General features: G+C 48.6%; 1 protein-coding gene across 2 annotated transcripts; it reads right to left on the minus strand.

The window, feature by feature from the left end:
- Positions 1-43: 43 nt before the first annotated feature.
- LLGL1 (LLGL scribble cell polarity complex component 1) lies at positions 44-18349 on the minus strand. 2 transcript variants are annotated; one of them, XM_053471885.1, is made up of 22 exons: positions 18185-18349; positions 12975-13072; positions 9982-10063; positions 9694-9809; positions 8691-8849; positions 8320-8482; positions 7934-8069; positions 7351-7405; positions 7093-7247; positions 5541-5758; positions 5355-5422; positions 4560-4713; positions 4125-4229; positions 3724-4016; positions 3230-3383; positions 2865-3018; positions 2452-2735; positions 1884-2148; positions 1209-1323; positions 973-1061; positions 604-724; positions 44-119 (listed from the first exon to the last, which is right to left on the minus strand). In XM_053471885.1, the coding sequence occupies exons 1-22, from the start codon at positions 18263-18265 to the stop codon at positions 44-46; spliced, it is 3141 nt and encodes a 1046-aa protein (XP_053327860.1). In that variant the 5' UTR covers positions 18266-18349. The 2 variants fall into 2 exon arrangements, with proteins under 2 accessions (XP_053327860.1, XP_053327859.1); XM_053471884.1 differs by having other exon boundaries at positions 9679-9809.
- Between the last annotated feature and the right edge of the window lie 4806 nt (positions 18350-23155).

Below are 23155 nucleotides of genomic sequence, written 5' to 3' on the forward strand. Positions count from 1 at the left end.
AGATTAGCAAATCCTGCAGAGCCGATCGCTTTGATCACCGACCTCATTTAATGAGAATGTCCGGGGACCGCGGCTCTTCTGCGGAATTCTTAATGTTCTTCTCACATTCTTCAGTTACTCTGCAAGAAAAAGGAAAAAAAACCCAAAACATTATTTTGTCCAGAGCCCCCCCAGATACACCATGCGCAGCCTGCAGCCGTGGACCTTTAAAGCCAGCCGAGCCTCAGCCGTCCTCAAACCGGGGGTCAGATTATAGAAATTTATTTTGCGTTCATGTAATAAACACAAGGATCTTGGGCGTAACGTCTCGCTCTCCACGAGGGGGAGCCCATAGCCCACTAAACGCCGGAAAACTTTTGGCAAAAGCGTTCGTGAAGCAGATTACAGACTAAAAGCGAGAGATGCGATTAGCCGATAACGGACCTCAAAGTGGGTTTATTAAATCAGGATAAAGAGTCTGGAATGGGAAGAAATTTAGTGCAATATTCCGGACACTAAGTTAGTGTAGAAATGTGAGTTTCCTCAATATTGGAGTAATAAAAGCCGCCGGTCAGAATTCAATCATAAAAAGATAGAAGCTCAAGAATGTGCGATGTTCCTCACCCCAGAATGTCCCTCACGTCCTCCACGGTGATGTCTCCCGTGGTGTCCAGGGTCGTATCCGTACTGTTCAAGGGAGAGTCGAGAGGGGAAGGCGACAGCGCCATGCGTTCACTCGCGTACCCTGAGTGAGGAGGGCAGAGGACGCTTAGAAAGGTTGGGACACAGCAGAAGACGACATTACGGAAGCCCCCATGGCCAAGGACAAAATAAAGAACGCATTGGGGCAGCCGGTTCTTCCAACTGTCTATTTAACAATGATGGAATCCAGGAGAACACTCAGTGATATTAAGTGTGAGTGGTAGGCGGTTAGGTCCCCTTGCTCCCAGTCATTTGGGGATAATCTACAGCATTTATATATTTCAGACTCACCATCTGGAGCGAGCTGGGTCCCATCCGGCTCCCTTGTTATGTGCGTCCCATTGGCCTGGTTGGTTTTGGGTGACCCGGCGCCTTTAGTGCTGAAATAAAATGAAGACGATTGTTACGGTCAAAACGAACGCAGAAAGATGTTTTCTCAATGATCGCATATGACCAGCAAGGAAAAAAAAAAAAGAAAAAGAAAGCCATTCAAGATGGCGGGATTCGGACGCTCCCCTTCTCCTTACCCAAGAGGAACTGGGTCGTGCGGCCTTTCAAATTCCACCAGGCAGACCGGCTCGGTGATGTTCTTCGCACTGAGTGAGAATCGTTCGAACTCAGAGGGCGAGATCAGGTAAAACCCTGGAGAAACGAGATAAACGGCTGGTTAGACGCAGTCAGAACGAATCCGGGGAGGACATGGTCAAGCTTTTAAGCTTTTGTATTGGGGTGAAATAAAACTCCTGACCACGTTTGGGCTAAAAAGTGAAGCTGCACCGAGTTGGTCTCCAAAACACGTCTTAAAATCTCAGCAGCAGTACATTCCCATGGCGTTAAAGCTTAAATCTTTGGAGACGGAGCATGGTTGGGTCTCTCAGTTTTACAGCCTGCTCAGCGAGAGTTAAAAATCGTAGGGTCCAGGGGAGATTAGTGAATATCCAGCTTCGTCATCTAAAGCGCTGCGAAGGCCAAGCAAAAAGATGTTTGGAAACAGACCCTGCCAAGTCTTGGTGGGCTTCGGTTCCAACATAAAGAGAGATCTCATCGCCGAGGTCCATCGGGACAGCGAGGGGAAGGCGTGGACGGATATTAAGTTTCTTCCAAGGAATCGTTATGTAAAATCACGCTCCGTGGATTCAGTATGGAGCACAAACAGATGCACGGACACAGAGAACACGCGGAGCGGCTTTTGGGCGCCTCACCTTGACCGTATTTCGTGAAGACGCACGACGCGATGCCGCTGATGTCCTCCTTGCGGACGCAGTCGTAGCGGACCTGCGGCCGGAGCCCCGGGATGCTGAAGACGTGGATGTCGCCCAGGTTGGTGAGACACGCCAGGCAGTTCTCGGAGTAATCGTCGGACGCGCAGCTGGGGAAATTAGCGAGGGCCACTTTCCGTACTCGGCAGCCCTCGTGTGCCGTCAGCTTGAACTTGGTTTTGGCGCTGATTTTGGGCAACGTGAACACCTGTGCAAAATAAAAAACACTACCATTACTCAGGAGAACCTCAAAAAAACAAAAACAAACAAAAAAAAACCACACAAATAGCAATTCCTATTCCATGTAACTATGTAACTAACTAAATAGCAATTCCAATGCTAAAGGGATCTGTTTTGGTTACAAAGAGGAAGTTGGCACTGAACACTATCCAGCAGCACCAACGTTCCTTACGCCAACCAGTTCAAGGTAGAGCTAGACCACAACGTCGTACAAGACTCATTCGGGTCTTTGTTACTAAGCTTAATGCGTTGGCCCGACCTCGAAACTTACCTTAAACTGCTCCTCTGAGGCGATCAGCACGGAGTGCGTGCCCTGCATGTCAGGGGCTTTCGCCAGGTCTCGGGACACCTCGTAAGGCTCCGGGAGGGGGTTCCCTCGCCCGTCCAGCACGCCTATGGACACGACTGGCGCCCTGTGCATGAGCTGGATCTCCTTCCCCAGGACAGCCTCCGCGCAGCGCTCAGAAAACTTCTCCCTGGACGGCACCTCCAGGGCATACGCGAACACAGAGCCGGAGTTGGTGCCAGCCCACAGAGTGGGACCGTGGTGGATGGCTGGGCAGAGAGACGGTCAGTGGTTATTAATGAGACAGATAACAGAATATAGGAGACACTCAGAACGAGCCAAGGCAAATATTTTTTTAGAAGTACATTCCTCCACCCCGGCCCCGATCAGCCACGTACCGTCCCGGAGGAACGTGTCGGCAAAATACAAGCAGCGCACAACACCGGACAAAGAGTCGTCGGCAGATCGCGCCTCAATCCTCCGCTGGACAGGAGTCACTTCAAGATCGTGGGGTCCGGGCTGCTCGGCAAGGTGAGCGTTGGCTTCCTGCAACTGGAGAAGAAAGACGGAGGTTATCGACGAGGACAGGAATGGAGGAAGACAGACAGCACATCAGGATCATCAGCTCATTGTAACCCCTCCAGAACATTCAGCCTGAAGCTACCCCAAGAAGCACAGATATAGAGGCAACGGGGAGGCTTCTGCTGGGTTGTTTCGCCATTTATATACCACCAGCCCTACCGAGAGGCAATTCGGTCCGTACCTTGCTAGCCGGGCTGGCAGTTTGCGGTCTCTTCTTGCCGGACACCCTGCTTTTCCTTATTCTGCGGAATGACTGTCTGAGAGACTTCTTCAGAGACTTGACCCGGGACAAGGGACCTTCCATAGCCAGAGAATCATTTGGATGCAGCGTGCACCTGGGGTCAAGAAGGGGGAAAAAAAGAAGAATTGAGACCGCCTGCCACCCCAAACCACGGATAACAGCGCCATCAGAGTAGGACGCCGATAAGTATTTGCATTATATGGTATATCACAATAAGCCAACAGGGATCAGCGGGGCAGATCATCAGGCCGCTTGGATTAGACAGGAGTTGGAATGGAGAAGATCCAAAAGTGATTCAGAGAACATTCAGCCGCCGCACAAAAATAATCTCCGAGCACGGAGGCGGAAAGGGGTGGCGGGATTCAGATTTCACAACGGGGGACGTGCCCTCACGCGTTAGTCGGAAACAACATCATAAACAAGAATGCCGTCACCTTGCGAGCACGGGACTCCGTCTGTGATAATCGAAGAGGCCGAAGCCGTGGCTGGTCCCGAAAGCCACGAGACTCCACTCCGAGTGCAAGGACACGGCGGTGACCGCGGCCGGCGGCACGCACTGCACCAGAAGGGTGGTCTGGAAGCCAGGTGGGAAGAAGAGGGAGCCGTTCCGCGGAGTCAGCTTGTCGTGGCCTTTCCACGTGAAGCCTTCCCGGTCCTGCAAGAGGTCCAGGGCTGCCACGCTAATCACGTGCTCCGATTTCTCGTCACTCAGATCCATCACGAGAACCTGAAAAGGTGGCAAGAGGGGGCATTAAACCGCAATCCAATCAACGGACCGCCTGGGGACAGAACCTGCCCAAAAAAAGAAGAAAGCAAGACATTTTAAGGCAATTACCTGTCCGGCGGTACCCGCCACCACCATCTTCCCGCTGTACTTGCAGAGCGCGATTTTCTGTATCCCCAGACGCGGGTCATCGCTGTACGGATCGAAGCATCCCACCTGCATAAGGAGCCACAAACACACGATACAACTCATTACGTGGATGGAAACATCCCTGCGCCGTAGCATTAAAAATCTACCCACTATAAAAGGTCAAATTAAATATAATTTTATAATATAGATAATATAATATATTTTTTTATGGCATGAAAGTAAAAGTATTTAAGATTAAATGACAGTAGGGATAAAGAAAGCCGGGACATCCTCAGTCATTGCCAAAGTCTGAAATATTTCACCCGCATGCAGGACACGGGGTGGATGCGGTCCCATGTCATGCGGCTTGAGGAACGTGTACCCCCCCCCTTACCCCCCACCGGCTCGTGGGTTTACCTTTCGGAAAGGAGGCCAGTCCTCATCGTTGCTCTGATTTAAACTCTCGTTGTGGTCGCAGTCCGTCTGAAAAATTCCTGCCGTCGGCACTCGGTACAAAGGCTTCAGCGCAACGCCGGAGGCGTCCCAGAACCGCACGGTGCCGTCTTCATGGCTGAAAAGAGGGTTAATTATATTTTTTTTAGAGAGCCTCACGGGATCTTATTAGAGGTTTACGTGAAACGGCTTGCATATCTCGAACCATCGGGACATTCTGAACACGCAGCCGTTACAGCATCTCCCGGCTTACACGGAATGGATATGTAGACACGTGAAAGGCGTCACGTTACTGGTTACCTGCGAGAGGTGGAGCTGCCGGGCCGGAGCTGGCTGCGGAGGGACACACAACAGCCTGCAGGCTCGTTGGATGAGGGGGAGTGCGGCAGGACCTCTCCCCCGCACATCTGGAGCCCGTCGCCCCCCAGACCCTGAACTCCAACAACAGCCTCCTACTTCTGCCAAATTAAACAGGAGGGGAGCCGGCCCCACACAGCGAGGGAGAGCCTCGCTACTCCTCTAGACCTCCGAAGAGCATCCATTGCTTAAACCATTACAGCTGCTCGAAAGCACGCAGAGGAGCGAGCAGCCTCCTAAGACTCTGCGCGCGGCCGACAGAGCAAACGGCAAACGGGCCGTAAAAGTCCACGCGAGTCAGCACTAGGCACGCACTTGGGTAAAGTGTCTCTATTCGGGTTAATACAGTTTAGTAGAGTTGAGGTTTGCGTCGAAGGGTTAAATGCAGAATATCTCACGTACCCGGTGAGAAGCAGCCCTCTCTGCGACGGCTCCTCCGCAAGGCTTCTCCCACCATCTATCGGCCACCTCTGGGGAAACAAGAAGGCAGAATGCATTTAGTTCTTCAAAAACTTTTTTTGGCATTTCGTGGCATCAAGTTAAAACCCAACGCGACAGAGTCCTGAATTCCGGCGGAAAGGTTCTCACCGCAGACGACAGCCGGGGGTTCTGCTGCTCGCCGGCGCTGATTATTCTTTCCCACAGCTTCAGCGTCACGTTGGAGATGTGATAGGAGCAGGTGATGGCCGAGGAGTGGAGAGGAGCCAGGTACGGGGCGGGGATGGTGGGCCAGCCAGGAGTCAGCAAGTCAATGACTACCAACTCTTCCTCCACCAAGACCACCAGAGCGGAGGGATCGTCCTGGCCTGCAGGACGCAAAAACAGCGAGGAGTCAGCCAAAGGGGACAATAACAGAGAACGATAACAAGACGGAGGGGGACGGGCGCTGTTACACCCCATACAGAGTTTATATATTAACATTATGGGGCAAAAAACTACAAATATATACCGTATTTGCTCGATTATAAGACGACCCCGATTATAAGACGACCCCCCAAAATCAAAATATTAATTTAGGAAAAAAACAAAAAGCCTGAATATAAGACGACCCTATAGGAAAAAAGTTTTACCAGTAAATATTAATTCATGTAAATTATTTTTTCATGTTTAATAAAAGCTATGATTGAGAAAAATATATTTTTTAAATTTCCTTTTATTTGCCAACCTGCCCCCCCCCAGTTATGCCACTCTGCCCCAAGAAATGCTTTATACCCCCCTATTTGCCACTCTGCCCCATGATATGCCTTATACCCCTATATGCCACTCTGGCATATAGGGGGTTAAAAGGCATATCATGGGGCTGAGTGGCATATAGGGGGTTAAAATGCATTTCTGGAGGTATATAGGCATATCATGGGGCTGAGTGGCATATAGGGGGTTAAAATGCATTTCTGGAGGTCCAGAAATGCATTTTAACCCCCTATATGCCACTCAGCCCCATGATATGCCTTTTAACCCAGCATGTACTGGCTGCCTTGGCTTGATAGGAGTGTGATTGCTGTTAGCAGTTTGATATATATATATATATATATATATATATATATATATATATATATATATATATCAAACTGCTAACAGCAATCACACTCCTATCAAGCCAAGGCAGCCAGTACATGCTGGAACCTGAGGATGATAGCAGTGGGATTACAGCCTCCCTATGCCATGCTACAACCCCCACCCCCCTTACACATCCATGCTATCACACACAAACACATTTAAATACTCATTCATTCCATTAATCACACATACTTCACACATTAAACACACATTAATCACACATACTTACCCAAAAACCCTCCCCCACCCCCTTACCTGAACTGCAGATCTCTCACTCGAAGACTTCTGCAGGGGACCGGCTGTAGAGCAACTTCTCTGGCCCCGCCCCCAGAGGAGGGAGGGGGAGATAGAGCTCTGTGAGGACGCTGCAAGCTTCCTGTCCTCCTGCTTCGAACAGAAGAGACGCTGCTCGCGACCGGTAAGCAGCATGAACCCAGCAGACATTTTTTGGGGGGTCTGAGAAGACGACCCCGATTATAAGACGAGGGGTATTTTTCAGAGCATTTGCTCTGGAAAAAACCTCGTCTTATAATCGAGCAAATACGGTATATATATTTTTTTAAATGGGGGGGGTGACACGCACCGTCTTCAGTCTTGACCGGACATACTGTGAAGAAGTCGATGACGCGAGACGTGAAGTCGAAGGTGACCAAGTTCTTCCCCTGCATGACGGTGACGCAGTGTCTGTCGCCATAGCTGGCCCGCGGCATCCCGCCGCTAAATATAATGAAGTGATTCCTGAAACGGTGAAGACGGGAAGATTATGAGAGCCCTGCTACCGGAGCGCAAACCTGAGGGTTTGACAGAAGTGGAATAAAATTAAAAAAAAAAAAAAACATACCCGGAACTGCTGGATTTCCACTGAATTTTATTGATGGCTTTGCACGGAAACGGACCTGAAAGAGTTAGAAAATAAATAAATAATGTAAATGCCAGCATTAGATATTATACAAATAATAATAAAAAAAAAAAAACAGGCCAAGTGTCCGAGATTTACACCAATATTTTAAGGAATTTGGGTCATCCCCACTTAAAATAAACATTTTCTATAAATGGTGAGGGGGGGTATGGGAGGTCTCGTGTTACAGGCAGAACATTAATCAGTACAATGTACACAGGGCTAAAAATGCATTACGGTGTCCGATTTCACCCCAGGTGACCGCAGAGGCCGGTGACGGAATTAAATGTTCAGCCGACCCGCTAGGTATCATTTACTTATTAGAAGACGCTTAAGTAAACAAACACCGTATCCGAACGGGATCTGAAAGGGCCTGAAAGCCGAGGACGTTAACAGCCGAGAGGGAAAAGAACACGAAAGCTCTCCTGTAAATCTCCCATAGAGAATGGTAGACAAATGGAACAGCCTCCCAGCAGAATTGGTAGAGGGCAATACAGTGAGGGTATTAAACGGGGTCCGAACTCACCGTAGGGGATTGTCGAGGTGCTCGCCTGCGTTGTGACCGAGGAGCTAACGCTCGCTTCCCACACCATGTATCCGCCGTCGCTGTGAGAGCTGATGAAGGATTTCCCTCCGCGTTCCCAATAAATACTTTCCATTTGCTGCAACCGACACAAAAACACACGGTCAACCGGGATATATAAAATAATATAATATATATAATATCATACATACACACACACAGAGTGGCACACAAAGTACTAAATAATTTGCATATAAGGCCATACAGTGATTCTATTGCAAACACCATGAAGGTGACCAATCACAGACAGCCGTTCACTTTAGGTGTAACTAGTTTCTCAGACCCAAAACGGACGCAAGAACCGCAGACCAAAAGGGGGTTCAAGTCACCTGATTGCCCAGGAAGAGATGCAAGACTTTGCGGGTCTCGCACTCCCACCAAACCACGAGTCCCCGGCTGTAACCGATCAGGATCTGGCCGCGGCGCTCCGGGTGTTCCTGCAGAGACTCCACGGGGCCCAAAGCCTTTCCGCAGCGGTGCTCTTCCGGAATACTGCAAAAAAAAAAAATAAAAGAAATAATAATATAAATATATTTATATTATATGAATTTAAAAAAATTGGGCATTATTCAGAGTGATGACAATGATGTATCATGTACTACGGCAAGGGTTAATTCACAAAGGCTAAGGATAAGTATCCTAGACAGCCGCACCACGAGACGGTAAGTATAGATTACCGGAAAGCGCCGTCTCCCCTCACCTCTGTAAGACCTCATCGGGAAGCAGCGTCCGCTCCTCCAGTAACTTCAGACTCGGGATTTGGAGGAAGTAAACCCCGCCGCCTTCCGTCCCGAGGCAGGCCACGTCGCACGCGGCGTTCACCAGGATCACGGTCACTCGAGAGATACTGGGGGGCGAGCTGGAAAAAAAAAGACGATGCGGTCAGAGGGGGCCGAACAAACCAAAGGCAGAAAACCGGTAAGATGGTCATCCTCAGTTTACTAACAAGTCAAATCACCAAGCAGCCTCCTGGCACCACCGACAGCCTCTCCCTCCCCGCCATCACCTGGCACCAGCGTGAGCCTCTCTTTCCCCACCACCACCGAGAGCCTCTCTCTCCCCGCCACCGCCAAGAGCCTCTCTCCCCGCCACCACCTGGCACCAGCGTGAGCCTCATTTACCCCTCACGCTTGTAATTGACCTCCAACCCATGACAGGGGCCACCTGTACCGAATCGCATTGCCCACGGAGGGGAGGTTTTGTTGCATCCTCGTAGATTACAAAATGACCAGACAGGGACTTATCAGATCTACCCGGATGGATTCTAATCCCCTTCCAAGCAAACCGATCAACCAATCAGGATGTAGAGTCCAGAAGCAGAATATGAATACCGTCACAGGTTAACGAAACTCATTTAATTCGGGGTCGTATTTATCACTGAAGAAAATCCAGACCATTTATGGAGCAAAAACTGCAACTTTAACCTATTGTACTTATTTTAGTAATTCTAAGACAGAAACAGTTTATGAGAGAACGGATTAGTACCGCTATTTTTGGCTACATAGACCTTATATATCTTAGCTCGTTCCAGACCAAAGTACTAGAGTTAGAGAAATGTGTGGAAGGTTCCTGCCAATAAACACAGGCCACGGCGTCTGGGAATAATGTTGGGGTATCTGGGATGGACTACTACCCCCCAGCCCCCCCAAATAAACAAGCGTGAGAGAGAAGAGAGGCAGTTTGAGTACTTAGCGCAGTCGAACCCTGGCCGGCCGGGCAGCGTGAAGCTCAGAGTCTCCTCCAGGTGAGTGCAGCCGTCCTTCTGCTGAAGCTCCCACAGGTGCAGCGTGTTATCATCCAAGAGGGTAATGAGCCGGCCCTAGAGGACAGCAGGGGGGACAAGTAAGCTCATGGGCCGCAAAGCAAAGAGATTTCAGCTCAAAAAAAAAAAAAAAAAAAAAGTTCTTGATCTATACACGGCAGCAAATAAAGCTAGAAGAAAAATGTATAGATCGACTGGAAAGAGCTTGCGGAAAGGAATAGATGCCTACCTGTCCCGGCAGAAAGTGCATTTGGGTGACGGTGGCCATGTCTTTGTGCAGACCCGTGAACTCCACTCCTGGGGTGCCGTATCTGTAAAGGTCAGAGGTCAAGGAAAACATACAATGGAACAAAAGCCACAGAGGTGATCTGTTAAAGAACCCAGCGTGTCCCCCCCCCCAATTCTCTTTCTACATTCATGAGACGTGTTTAGATCCCGCGGTCCTTAAACACAGATGCCGAGCAGGAGCATGTCTTTTTTAATCAGCGGTCTATCCCTTTAAATCGCTCTTCGGAAAGCCAGGGGTTAAGTTTACACTCCAAACGCCTGAGATTTAACGTGGCCAGGAATGGCGTGGGAGGGAGGTCGCCCGTTTACACGGAGAGGCTCATCCAAATATTTACATCATGAACACGGACTCTGAGAACTCTAATAGAACTCCGCACACAGACCCACGAGCCCTCGAGTACCGGTTCCGACCCGGATCATGAAACCGACGGAAAACATTTGTATAAAAAGCATAATTTCCCCGCATTTTAATGTATTATTTATACACGGCGCAGGAGGACAGGTGTCAACAGTGTAGCTGTCAGCACAAGAGGATAAAAGGGAATAGAGAGTGCGTGCGCGCCGCTGCTGTGCCTTTAAAGCCCACCGCCTTACCCGTTACCATGACTACAGGACCTTTAAAGTTAACGAGGAAACCTAAGCACATGACAGTCCCCCCGCCCCCAGCAATCTAAAAGGGACTCCGGCAAAGTATTAAAAAGCTCCGGAACCGGCAGTCAGGCTCTCCTCTGCCGTTATCGGAATGCGTTTGAATAGACTAATTTTTTTTTTTTCTTTATCCCACCAAGATGTTTTTTGTTTTTTTTTGAACCAAAGGCAATGCTTGTTCTGTAAGAGGAACGAGGTTCAGACATGTTTACGTCAGACGGGCTTCCAAAGTCCTCTCCTAGAGCGAGCGTGTAGGAGGAGTGAGTAACGATTACTCACTCGGTGCAATGGTCTGCAAGCCGCTGCGGGCTTCAAAGTGTTAATCTAAACGCGTCCTTACGATTGGGTCAGAGCGGCGTTAAGTTAATAAAACCCTCGAAGTGTTAAACCCCAGAGGTCTCGTGTCATTGGGATTCAGTTTAATGGGGGGGGGGTCAGCGGGAGGAAGAGCCGGCGCGGCCCCGCAGAGCCATCAGGGGCCGACACAGATCTGACTCACTGTGAGACCCAGCTGCAGACACACAATAACCCATTGTGAGGGGCACGGACTTCTCAATGCCCCGACACGGAATACTGACCTGTACATCCCCCGAGCCGGGGCAGCTGTATATACTGCTGTCTGTAGATTGGCAGAATACAGAGCGCGGCCACCCAGCCGCCGAGCAGGGTTATAATGCAAATAGCCGCACCATAAAGACAAGCGGCCCACAGGACAACCCTTGAATCACGTAAAGTAACTAAACTGTTATAAATAAATAAAAGCTACAGTAAAAAATTCCAACATTTTTTTCAATTATTTAAAAAATATATAAATTTGTAACCATCTGCACCAGGAGTTGGGGATCTGTAACCACCAGAAGGCCGCTTCTCCCAATAACAGCCCTTCCATGGGGCACATCGGTATAAACAAGTGAATACTGCCCTGTGCCAATAAACACGGTTCATTTACCCCCAAAAGGTATTCGACGGAGGCCCCCAGACAGTGTGCTGCCACCACCGGGCAAAGAAATTCCCTCTGTCCCCTGCTGGCTGCCTGCGCAAGCGCCGCCATGGCAACCGGCGCACCAAGGGGCCCCACCTTCCATCCCTTGTGTTTCAATAGAGAGAAGCTATTCAGGGGGAACGTTGCTCAGAGACCGTTAAATCCCCCCCTCCCCCCCGTACTGGGATCTGCTGCCCAATCCGTGGCATTTTCCCCCGACCTAGCCACGCAGCCACGAGCGAGTCGCTGGCAGAGGAGGAACAAGGGGTTAAAAGGCAGCTCCCAACGCTGTCGGCTTATTTCTAGTATCAGATTAAAAATAAGTTTTAAAAAATATTGCTGAGTTTTCTTCTGGGAGCCCCGATCGACAAACACCCCGACTCCTTACGATACTGCCTGTGGGGAACGATAGAATGGCTTGGTCCTAATCACCCAGCCGGACTCTCTGACTAAAGAAAGTCTATGGAGGAACGGACTTCATTAGCATTGTCGTAAAGCATCAAACTAATTCCGAGAAGGAATATTGGGGGTCTCGTACACAGGTGAGGACCCTGAAACAAACACAGCATGTCTTAAAAGACCCATTCAGCACAGAAGTAGTTAAAAGTACTCGGCCATGTTAAACCATGCAGGTGGCAGAGCAGCCAGACACTGAAACCCTGAACCATGCATTAGCTATAGTTATTATAAAGGAGGGTACTCCAGGCTTCCCGTGTGGACCCCCTGTTTTTGTTGGTTTTTTTTCCTCCCCGTTTCTTTTAGTAGGAGAAAGGGTTAAGTATCCTTCCTGCCCTTCCCTGGAGTATCTCACTCTTCCTGGGAAAATTAAGGTGCGGCCATTGTTCAGGCCCCTCCCCCGCCGCTAATTACCCATGAAACCAGAGAAGAATCACAGGTTTCGGTAAATTACCCTACAAATAAACTTCGGAGGAAAAAGAGGGGAACGGAGGATAAAAAAGGATCAGCAACTGGGACGGCAAACCAGTACAGGTGCTGGGGAGGAGGAGGGGGGTACAACCGATTTCTGGCATCGTTCCATCCTGGGCTTGCGCAACGTGCACCTTGCAGCTGTTTATGGTGTAAAAGATTAAAGCCCGGTATCACCCTTAGCAACTTGATCCATACATTATGCAACAGAATGCATTGTAAACACCAGGTTTATATAGAAGGCTTTATGTCGCAGGCAATACATTCACCGCTTGCAGGCGGCCTGCTTCACAAATCGAAGCCATGATGCCGGTGTTGGCTGGGGATGATGGGAGATGTAGTCCAAGTTTTGATCCATACGCTGGTAAAAAGGATACATTTTAACCGCTCCTGATTTCGCTCCGATGGCCATGATTTTGAGGAGTGGGTCGAAGGCGAGGGAGCTGGGCTGGTTGGGGAATCCATGTTCCACGGTCTGCAGGGGAAGGAGAAAAAGAAATCGTTAAACACCATAAGGATCGCCTCTCTCACGTCGAGATGAGCCTGGTACCTCCGCGCTTAATAGGATTCACTCCCTATCGTCTAAATCAGAGTTAGGAGTGGGAGTATTTGGGGAGGGAAAGCCGGCTCTGGTGCTTTTATCCTCTTCAGGCATCTGAAAGAATTCCACATTCTTATGATGGAAATAAAAAGGGAAAGGAGAGAAAAAAATGCTGATGACTGGGAACGGGGGCAGCCTGCGCATGGACTGAGATTCTAGCAGCCTGTATACTGTCTGTTCACAAAACATTATACAGAGGTCTGCCCAATACGAAGACACCGCTGGGAGGTTAGAACCCTCGGGGGAAACAAAATCCTCATTGAGAATAACGCCACAGCGCTGTAAACAGCAACCCCCCCACGTGATGATCAATCAGCATTCAAAAAAAACCTGGTTTTATCCAATTTTGCCCCAATAAACTCCCTTTATCTGCAGTCCTGGAGCCGCCGTTGCTGTCAGTCATGTGATATTTTCGGTGGGTTTCCCGGCTCAAACACCACACTGAGCTGATGCTTTATGGCGATGCTAATGAAGTCCGTTCCTCCATAGACTTTCATTAGTCAGAGAGTCCGTCTGGGTTATTAAGACCGAGTCATTCTATTGTTTCCGCATCCCACCCAGTTATCCTTAAGAGAAGAGCATTTGAATGATCTGCTTTCTCGCTGTTCACCAAACTCTTCTCCGGGCCTGCGGAGCCCATCCTCGAGTCACCCCGGGCGAGTAAGAGATTTTGGGAGCATCCAAGCTTCTCAACTCAAGACAACAGCGAGGCGTCAAAAGTTCTCTACAACAGGACTGAACTTGGAACGACCAGGTTCTTGGCAAATTGAGACCACCGAGTGCTGAGCGGTTAAAGTAACGGGCGAAAGAAAACAGAGATCACGCTACTTTCTTAAAATCGAACACCCAGGAGATCCCGGTAACCGTCCGGCACATCTGGACAGGTCACGTTTCCAGCCCCAAAACACAAGAAAACAATCCCTCCCGAAATCCGAAGCCCACTCATCCAGGAAGCGCTCCGAGCCGTAAAGGGTCAGAGCCAAGCGACTCTCTAAACGAAACATATGTTTTTTAAAAGCCATATCGCAGGGCGTACGGAGGATCTGGGCCGCTGCGTCCCGTCAGGGGAGGTTCGTAAACATGCGCGGGGGGATAAGCGAAGCCTTTAAGGTGCGGGTTGGCCGGCGCTCGCCCCGCGCTCGGTGAGATCATATCGCAGCTGCATCCGGTATGAATCAATTATCTCTCCAAGAATCTGATTCTAATTACAGCAAAGTCAGAGCGTCCGGCTAATCCCACCATGCGCAGCGGCCAAAGGATACGAAATACGGGGTGGGGGGGGGCGATGTCTGAGCACGGACGCCATTCCCCACAAGCGACCAAAATACGCGTGATTGCCCCCCCCCCAAAATAATACATATAAATTTAACAATCCAGCCTTTACATATATGTTGCGGATGCTCCAGCCAATCACAAGCGCTGTAACTTTTAAATCTTCATGGTGCCCCCCCCTTGTAAACGCATTCTGTAGAATCCCCCCCCCCATCAGCTAAATAATATCCAGAAGATGTTATATATTTTTTTTTAAAGCTGGGTCATAAGTGGATTTACTGCTTGGTGAGGCCGACGCGTTCCGCAATATCGTCCCCCAGATTGTTTACATGCGTCCGCGATTTGCTTTCGTGCGTCGCCGTCTGGATAAAATCACCCCATTGGGGAATATTTCTAGTAATCTGTTCCCCCGAGACGCTCCATGCGCGGCGCGATCAGTAATTACGCCTCCCGGATCCCCCGGAGAACCCGGCTCGAGAAACGCGCTCCATGAAAACGCGATGAGATCGCTGATAGAAGCTCACAAACCGTCACCAAATGCCACGTACGACGCGTTACACGAAATCAGTCGCACGAACACAGAGGAACACGCAGGGACCGCAGCCCCCCGCTCACCGGCTTCAGGGGTCTTCGCAGGGCTCCTTTTTATAATGAACGATAATTTTACAGTTTATTTTAATTTTTTATTCCTTGGCAATGAATGACCGTTACTTTGCGAGTATTCGAAATTCATCCACAACCACGTCTCGGGGTAAAATAGAAGCCAAGGAACGGTCACAACGCGACACGGTTTGGGAGACGATTTAATTAGCTTTCCCGTAAAGCGTTCAAAATAAATAAATATAAAAACAAAAAGAAAAAAGAAAAAAAAAAAGTTCCCCCATCACGGGGCGTTTATCCGCAGATTTCCCCGACAAGCAAAAAGTAATTGGAAGAGGGGGAGGGGGCGCGGGATATTTAGGGCCAACTATTGTTCCCACAAAAGATCTAATCCAGGGCTGCAGAGAAAGGGGTCTTTTGTCCTAAAAAAAAAAAAAAAGCGGAGGGCACACAATACGGTGAAGAGGCGATGGGGGAGGAGGGGGACCGCCAAAGAACTGGAGGAACAGGAGGAGGAGATCACAGAGATGTGACCACAATGGTACCCAAGGAGGAAGCGGGGCAGCCCCATCCGGAAAACTTTACCCCCGCTCCTCAAACTGGGGCAAGTACGAAGTTATTTGGGTTACGGAACAGAAAGAGGCCAGCGGAGAGTTATCAGGAGCGATACGTAATCCAAATTGTGATGTCACCACGAGATTTCATGACATCACATTAATCTGCTGGGGCGGACGTTACCACGGAGACGTCTGGAATCCTTTTAAACCCCCCCCCCACCCCAACACAGATGTTCTAAGGAGCTACAGAGGGAATTAAGAACACATGCTGAGGAAGGACAGGTTCTGGATCACCCCCCCAAAAAAGAAATCCAGTAACCATTTCAGTGCCGGAACAAAAAGAAATAATAAAATGAAATAAAATTTAAAAAATATAATTAAAAAAAAAGTTTAGCAGCGTGAAGCTGAAGCGCTGTGTGTCGCTCCCGGCTCTCACCGGCGGCAGGTAGATAAACATTTACTTTCGCAAGAAGAAAATCTATAAAATGATCAATAAAACCCACAATCTGGTGAATTCCGATCGGCGGCTTCTCGCCACTAAACCTTTAACCGTTCACACGCCGGAGCAAAGGCCAGCGGGAAGGCAGCAGATGTCGCGACAGAGGATTCTCAATGATTTAACAGGAAGTGATATATATATACACATGCATACATACATACATACATATCCCTATAGGGGAGGAAAAACAGATGTTTTCTACCAGGGTCCGAACAGCAAGCCCCAGCCAGAAGTTGCCCCTGAGTGGTGGGAGCGGAGGTTCTTCCCGGTTACCTTTACTGGCGCTCTGGCTTATCTCGCTATTTGTTCAGATCAAACAAGGCCCCTCGTGTTTATTTAAGGAGGGCTTCGGGGCAATAAAGCTCAGGTAGAGCCTCGCGGCTGCTCGGTAAACAGTGACGGAGCGTGACTCAGGCGAGTGGCCCTCGCTCCCAAAGTCCAGGGAGTAGGAGGAATCCGCCGGGGGAGGAAGCACGTTCAGGGGAAGCCGTAAGGACCCCCCGGTACACGGGGCAAGGTGCGGACGGGTACCCCGGAGAACATAGCCCCCTGCATCAGATACTCATCTGGAACCAGAAGGGTTAATTCCCGGCATGCTTATTCTGTAATATGACATGATTTGCAGCCTAAACCTGACGGAGTTAATGCTTCCCAGCTGGGGTGGCCGGGGACGGAGGGATGACTTCCAGCTGCCCCCCCTCTCTATTGGCATTCAGCCCCAAACTTTCTATACAAACACCAAGCTACCCCCCAGGCAAATTTAACCTCTTCAGCGCTACACACCAGGCACTTACTGCCCCCTTAAGTGATTACAGCAGAATATTTGCCCTTTAATAGATACGAGCGAACCGCTAAAAGATCCCAAAATAAATCTATAAGATCCTCTTACAACCGAGCGCAAAGCTTGACACAGGGGACATGTACGTATGTATGTATCCGTGTAACACGCGTGCTATACAGAAATATGACCATTAATAGAGATTGTGGTAAAGAGACATTATGCCAGCTTATGCCCCACATCTGTCTGACAGCGGGGAGCTGATATGCCGATGCCAGGCCGGTTTGTGGCTCGGGGGCACTGGCTCCCCGGTTTGTGGCTCGGGGGCATTACCGGGATAATAGAGGGACTTTATCAGAGACCCAGGAAACTTTATACATGTAGAGGTGGAAAACAACCAATGAACCAGGGTACCGGCAGACTGTGCCAGGGTGCCATCCCTCTGCGGCCGCAGCTCCAACACCACCGGACGCAGCCTCAGAGGTGCTGGGAATATGCCGGCCGCGCTTAGGGGCCCCTCCATGGGCCAATTGGGTGGGTGCGATGGAGAAATAAAGTCAGGATTAATGAATTTACAGAAGGAGGAAGAGAAACCAAAAGCATCGACTCAAACATAGCAATAAACCGGACCCTCGGCACACAGTACGAGGGGCTCGCATTAAAAGCAGGACCACCAACCGTGTCTTCAGGGGTCCCAGATCCCCTCACCCGAAAGAAAATCCAGCTTCCCACATCTCACCCTGAAAGTTGGCCCCTAACCCAATGATGAAACCACAACACCCTTTCTCCGGCCACCGATTCCTAGCACCACATACGGGCCCCAGCGGACACCAAGGGCGGAATCTGGGGTATTAGAGGCCCCCTAATAGTATTGGGAGACACATTCTAGGTGCCCCATGTTAACATGGGGGTCTGAGTTAGATTCTACCCAACAATAAGGGGGCATCAAGACAACCACTACACACGGGGGGCACCACATCCTCTAATAAGCCCCTGTCCCTAGTGATGGGGGGCAATTGCATCGTCAAATAAGCCTCACCCTTCAATCAGCCCCTTCATCTACTAAATGCCCCCCCCCACACCATAACAAGCCCCTTCCTCAAGTAATAGAGGGGGCCCCAGACTCACATAAGCCGCTTCCTCGTGTAATGGGGCCCTCATAAGCCCCCTAGCCCGCAGAACCCCCACAAGTTTAGGACCCCCACCGCACTCGCCCCTGCTACCTCATCCCGTACTAAGACTTGGGGCCCGACACCCGCGCGCCCAGCTGTGGCTCCCACCTTATTAAAGGCAAACAGGTCCTGCTTTATCTTCTCTCTCTGAGGGTCGTTGCCCTGCCGCCGAAAGCGAAACTTCATCATCTTGCCGGTGTCCCGAAGCCCGTGCAGCCGCCGCTCAGCAGCCAACACTCACACAGGCGGCCGGGGAACTTGATCCAGCCCAGGCTTGACTGACACTGTCCGTAGCCAATCAAAAGAGAAGCTTCGAGCCCGTGCCTGCGGATCTTTTAGAAGCTTGGCTACTTCACTATGCCCTAAGCGCATGCGCGATAGAGCGCAGAGGAGTGTGGGATTTGTAGTTCTTCCCACCATACTACACTTATTGTTCAGAAATGTGGAATGCGGTGACTATTTTTCTACCAAGAAGCCCCTCTGTCAGCTTTCAATAAAGTTTATAGTGACTTCTAAAATGAAATTGGTTTTAAAGAACCCCCTGAATATACAACTGATACTTAAACAGTGATAATAAATGGGGTCCATCTCAGCCCTGGGGAGTGGTATTAAGGAGCACCGAACAGAAATAAAATATTAATTTAATAATCTTTTTAAAAAACTAATAAACCGGTAGTTAATTTAAAGGCCTTTTGATCTATACATTGTGCTGGAGAACAGGCTACCGAGTACAGGTTATTTTTAATAGAAAAATCTATTTTTTTATGATTTGATTTGTTTATTGAATAATAACCCCCCAGCGCTGTATACAGTAATATAACCCCCAGCGCTGTATACAGTAATATAACCCCCAGCGCTGTATACAGTAATATAACCCCCAGCGCTGTATACAGTAATATAACCCCAGCACTGTATACAGTAATATAACCCCCCCGCGCTGTATACAGTAATATAACCCCCCAGCGCTGTATACAGTAATATAACCCCCAGCGCTGTATACAGTAATATAACCCCCAGCGCTGTATACAGTAATATAACCCCAGCACTGTATACAGTAATATAACCCCCCAGTGTTGTATACAGTAATATAACCCCCAGCGCTGTATACAGTAATATAACCCCCAGTGCTGTATACAGTAATATAACCCCAGCGCTGTATACAGTAATATAACCCCCAGTGCTGTATACAGGAATAACTCCTGACTGGGTGATTAAGACTGAGCCATTCTATTGTTTCCCACAGGCAGTATGATAAGGAGTCAGGGGGTTTAGTAGATCGGGGATCAGATAACAGAGTGAGAATCATACAAACGGCTGATATGCAGCTGCCTGAAAACTTTATATTATGGGGCAAAAACTGCAACTGGGGTAAAAAAGAAAACATAAATGTATAAATATACACTAAGGCATTGTTTTCACCTATACACTCTGCTGACAATCAATAGGTTTAGATCGAAATGTTTTTGTTTGGTTTATATACATTGAGTCACTTCCTGTTGGGGCCACACATTGTAAATAGACTCGTTGTCTCGTAATACGTGTGTCTTCTTAATGTCTAATAAAGAGTTAATGTTATAGGCAGTGTTAAATCGCCCCGTTACCCCGACGCATCAGCGGGGCTTTTACTTACAATTTCTCATTTATTTAGAATATTCGTGACAGGGTAAACGCTTTAAAAACTTCCTCGATCATTTTTCGAGGTTAGGTTTCCCCTAAACCCCGTATCTGCGGCTTTTTGTTTTTTCTTCTAGGTTTTGAGGCTATTCTATAGGTTAATGCGATTATCACTATATATACAGGATATATATATGTGTGTGTGTGTGGAAATGACACAATAACAAGTTTCTTAGTGAGCTTTATTAGTAAAATCTTTCACGCCCTCAGCAGTCGGGAGTCGGATGATAAATTGTATGAATCGGTTGTTTCTTATACTGGGAGCAGACGTTGGACTCACTGATGAGACGTCTGCGGTGGCCAGAACTGACTAATCTGAGCCTGTGAGAGTCATACCCGGGAACTCTCAGGGTTTTTGCCCCAATCAGGGTCTCAGGGGCAGATTCTCAGGGTCCCTCAAATTATGAGATGAGTGGAACAGCCTCCCAGCAGAAGTGGTAGAGGGTAATACAGTGAGGGTATAAAACATGCATGGGATAGCCATACGGCTCCTGAATCTAAGACGAGACCAACGACTGATTAAGGTTTGAGTCTTTACAGCAGGAGAAACGGGCGACTAGACGGGGGCCGAATGGGGGCCGATCTGCCTTTAGGCTGAAAATTTTAATATTGTTTTCTAATTTATATATAATCAGGGCTCCTAAAACTTTTTATAGGAAATTAATAAAAAACACAGAAGCTAATGTTGGCAAATCAAACATTTTTCTGAGAATTTTTATCTCGAATCTGTTTTTACTTTAAAGAAAAAAAAAAATTCCGGAAAGTGGAACAAAAGTCTTGTGATTTCCTTACGTGTCTCCTGATTCACGTACACCGTATGTCTTGTCTGCAAAACAGTACAGGGTACAGGCTCGTGACATAAACCATCATACAAAACACATGAACACGCCAACGAAACGCACGTCACATTCCTGTTTGGCGTCTAAAGGGTTCGACATTTTACTTTTTTAGCTTTAAAAAAAATATACAAAAATTACATTTTTTGTGCAGACTGCAGTCTGTTTTTCTCATAGTCTCGCTTACATTGTTGCACTCTTACCACAGGGTCAGGAAGCTTTCGAAAAATATGTTTTACGTTACTGAGGGGGTGGTAGATAACCAGAACAGCCTCCCAGCAGAAGTGGTAGAGGGTAATACAGTGAGGGGATTAAACATGCATGGGATAGACATACGGCCCCTGAATCTAAGACGAGACCAACGACTGATTAAGGTTTGAGTCTTTACAGCAGGAGAAACGGGCGACTAGACGGGGGCCGAATGGGGCTGATCTGCCGGCAGGTTCTGCGTGTAATAGCTTACATGGTCACTTGCCTAAGAAGCTGACACTTCATCCAAAATAGTATATTAATACGTTTATTAAGTTGATAAGTCCCTGTTAATCAATGTTGAACACTTATAAAAAATATATTCGAACCCCTATTAATATGGACAGTTGGAACATTCCAAAATCCCTCTTGGCAATTTAGCTGTGGGATTGGTTTGCTGTAACCATGCCAACAATTTTAACCAATCGTAATGTCGAATTACTGAAAATTCCACCATGCATGGGGCGTAGAGGGTATTAGTTTACTTTGATGGGTGGACTATTGTGGATAGCCTTTGTAATAATAATAATAAAGTAGCGTTGCGCATGTACGAGGCCTCCTGCTTCTTGGTGCTCTTTTGAGTTCAACATCTGTATCTAATCAAACGTGTTTGTATTAAAACCAGAGATAAGACGCTCTGAGAATTCCTTGCGGTTTGATTTCGTTCCCGTCGTGCCCTCCATGGCTTTGGGGATCGGCCTCGGCTGAGGATGTTTGTTACAGTTTGTTTCTATCCCTGTCTTAAAGTAGAAATGGCTGGGATTTGTCAGATTTGTTTGGGGCCTTAACTAGTAACTATCGCAAAGAAGTGTTTCTCTGTCATATCTCCCAGGCAGCCATCTTTTAGATGGGCAGTTGCCCTTTAGGACCTAACCTCTAAGCCCTTAAGGACCTATGCGTATCCCCTCAACACCTGTGTCGTGGGGTGTGGCCAGAGGTGTGGAGGGGCAGAGTCAGCTCGGGGAGTGGGCAGGGCCAGCTTCTTGAAATGGGTGGGAGGAGTGTCCACCTCGCGACATTAACATCGTAAGGAGGCCATATTGGAGCCTAGACCGCCAGATCTCTGGTCAACACCCGAATCCTCCGGGTCGCAGGAGCGGGGTCTTAACACACCCCACTCCATGCTCATTTCTCTTTTGAATAGTGGGTGTGCCCACTGACATCAGCAGAACCACCCCTAATGTCAGTGGGACCGCCCACCGATGTCAGTGGGCAGTCCTGGCCGCGTCCCGCAAGGGTAGGCTCCAGGTAGACGGAACCCAGAAGTTCCCAGGTATGCTCGGGACAGGGCCCCCAAAATATCGGGCCTGTTGAGAGGTATGCCTATGGCCGGCCCTGATAACTTCGCCTTGAACGTCCATTCAATAGAGGGAGTTTATATCTTCAATAAGTTCCATCTTCCAAGGCCCTGTCAATCATCCATATGGGTCTCCTATAAAGAAACATGGCTGCTTCCTGTATGGATCTTAGTATTTTCTGTATGCGGAGAAGATGGTAGCAGGAAAAAACAAGGCAATCGGGCTGCAACTTCCCTTTAAAATCTACTACTTCCTATGACCTCAAAGGACATCCTGATTGCTTCCCATTGCAAGATAACATTGTACCGGCAGATGCCTCGGACAGCGGTCCTCACCTCCAGATGACGTGTGAAATGGATAACCGACTTAAAGCACTTTAATCATGATGATGATGATGATGGCTCTGAGGTCCCTTTCATTTTTTTGGCGGAATCTCCCCAGATGCATTTTCCCCTCTCCACCTGCCAATTGCCCTGCAGGACGCATGTTCAGCTGAACAGATCTCCCTCCATGTGATAGACCCCCGTGCGCATGTGAAATCAGCAAGAGAGCTTTCCTGCCACTGATTGGCTGCTTCAAGCCTCATCAATGGCAAGAATCGACATTCCATGGAGGAAGAGGGCAGCTGCAGCAGCAGTGCTGCAGATTCTAACTCAGGCAAGTATTTTCCCCCCTCACTGTATTACCCTCTACCACTTCTGCTGGGAGGCTGTTCCACTTACCTACCACCCTCTCAGTAGAGTGAAACTTCCTTCCATTCCATCTCAGTCTCTGATCCTCTAGTGTTAGATTCCGGTCTCTTGTTGTAATTTTTCTCCTCCTTTGGAATAAATTCCCTCCTGTACTTTATTAAATCCCTTTAATTATTTAAATATCTCCCCCCACCCCTCTCTCTTCACTCCTCCAAGCCAGACATATTGAAAATGAAATGCTTATCCCCCCCCCCCAATAGCGGGGTATATTTAGCGGGGTATATTTAGCGAGGCTGTTTAGAGTGCTTAATTGCACAGAATGTCATAGAA

This window comes from Spea bombifrons, chromosome 7 (assembly GCF_027358695.1).
Source record: "Spea bombifrons isolate aSpeBom1 chromosome 7, aSpeBom1.2.pri, whole genome shotgun sequence".
In the NCBI taxonomy this organism is placed as follows: domain Eukaryota; kingdom Metazoa; phylum Chordata; class Amphibia; order Anura; family Pelobatidae; genus Spea; species Spea bombifrons.

What these genes read in the sequence shown, in the direction of transcription:
- LLGL1 (XM_053471884.1), bottom strand. Translation starts at nt 18,265, where the DNA reads ATGATGAAGTTTCGCTTTCGGCGGCAGGGCAACGACCCTCAGAGAGAG. An exon ending in TGCACTTTCTGCCGGGACAG is followed by an intron (nt 9,810 to 9,981) that starts GTAGGCATCTAT and finishes GCTGTCCTCTAG; the next exon opens with GGCCGGCTCATTACCCTCTT. An exon ending in CGGAGTCCCGTGCTCGCAAG is followed by an intron (nt 3,384 to 3,723) that starts GTGACGGCATTC and finishes TCTTGACCCCAG; the next exon opens with GTGCACGCTGCATCCAAATG.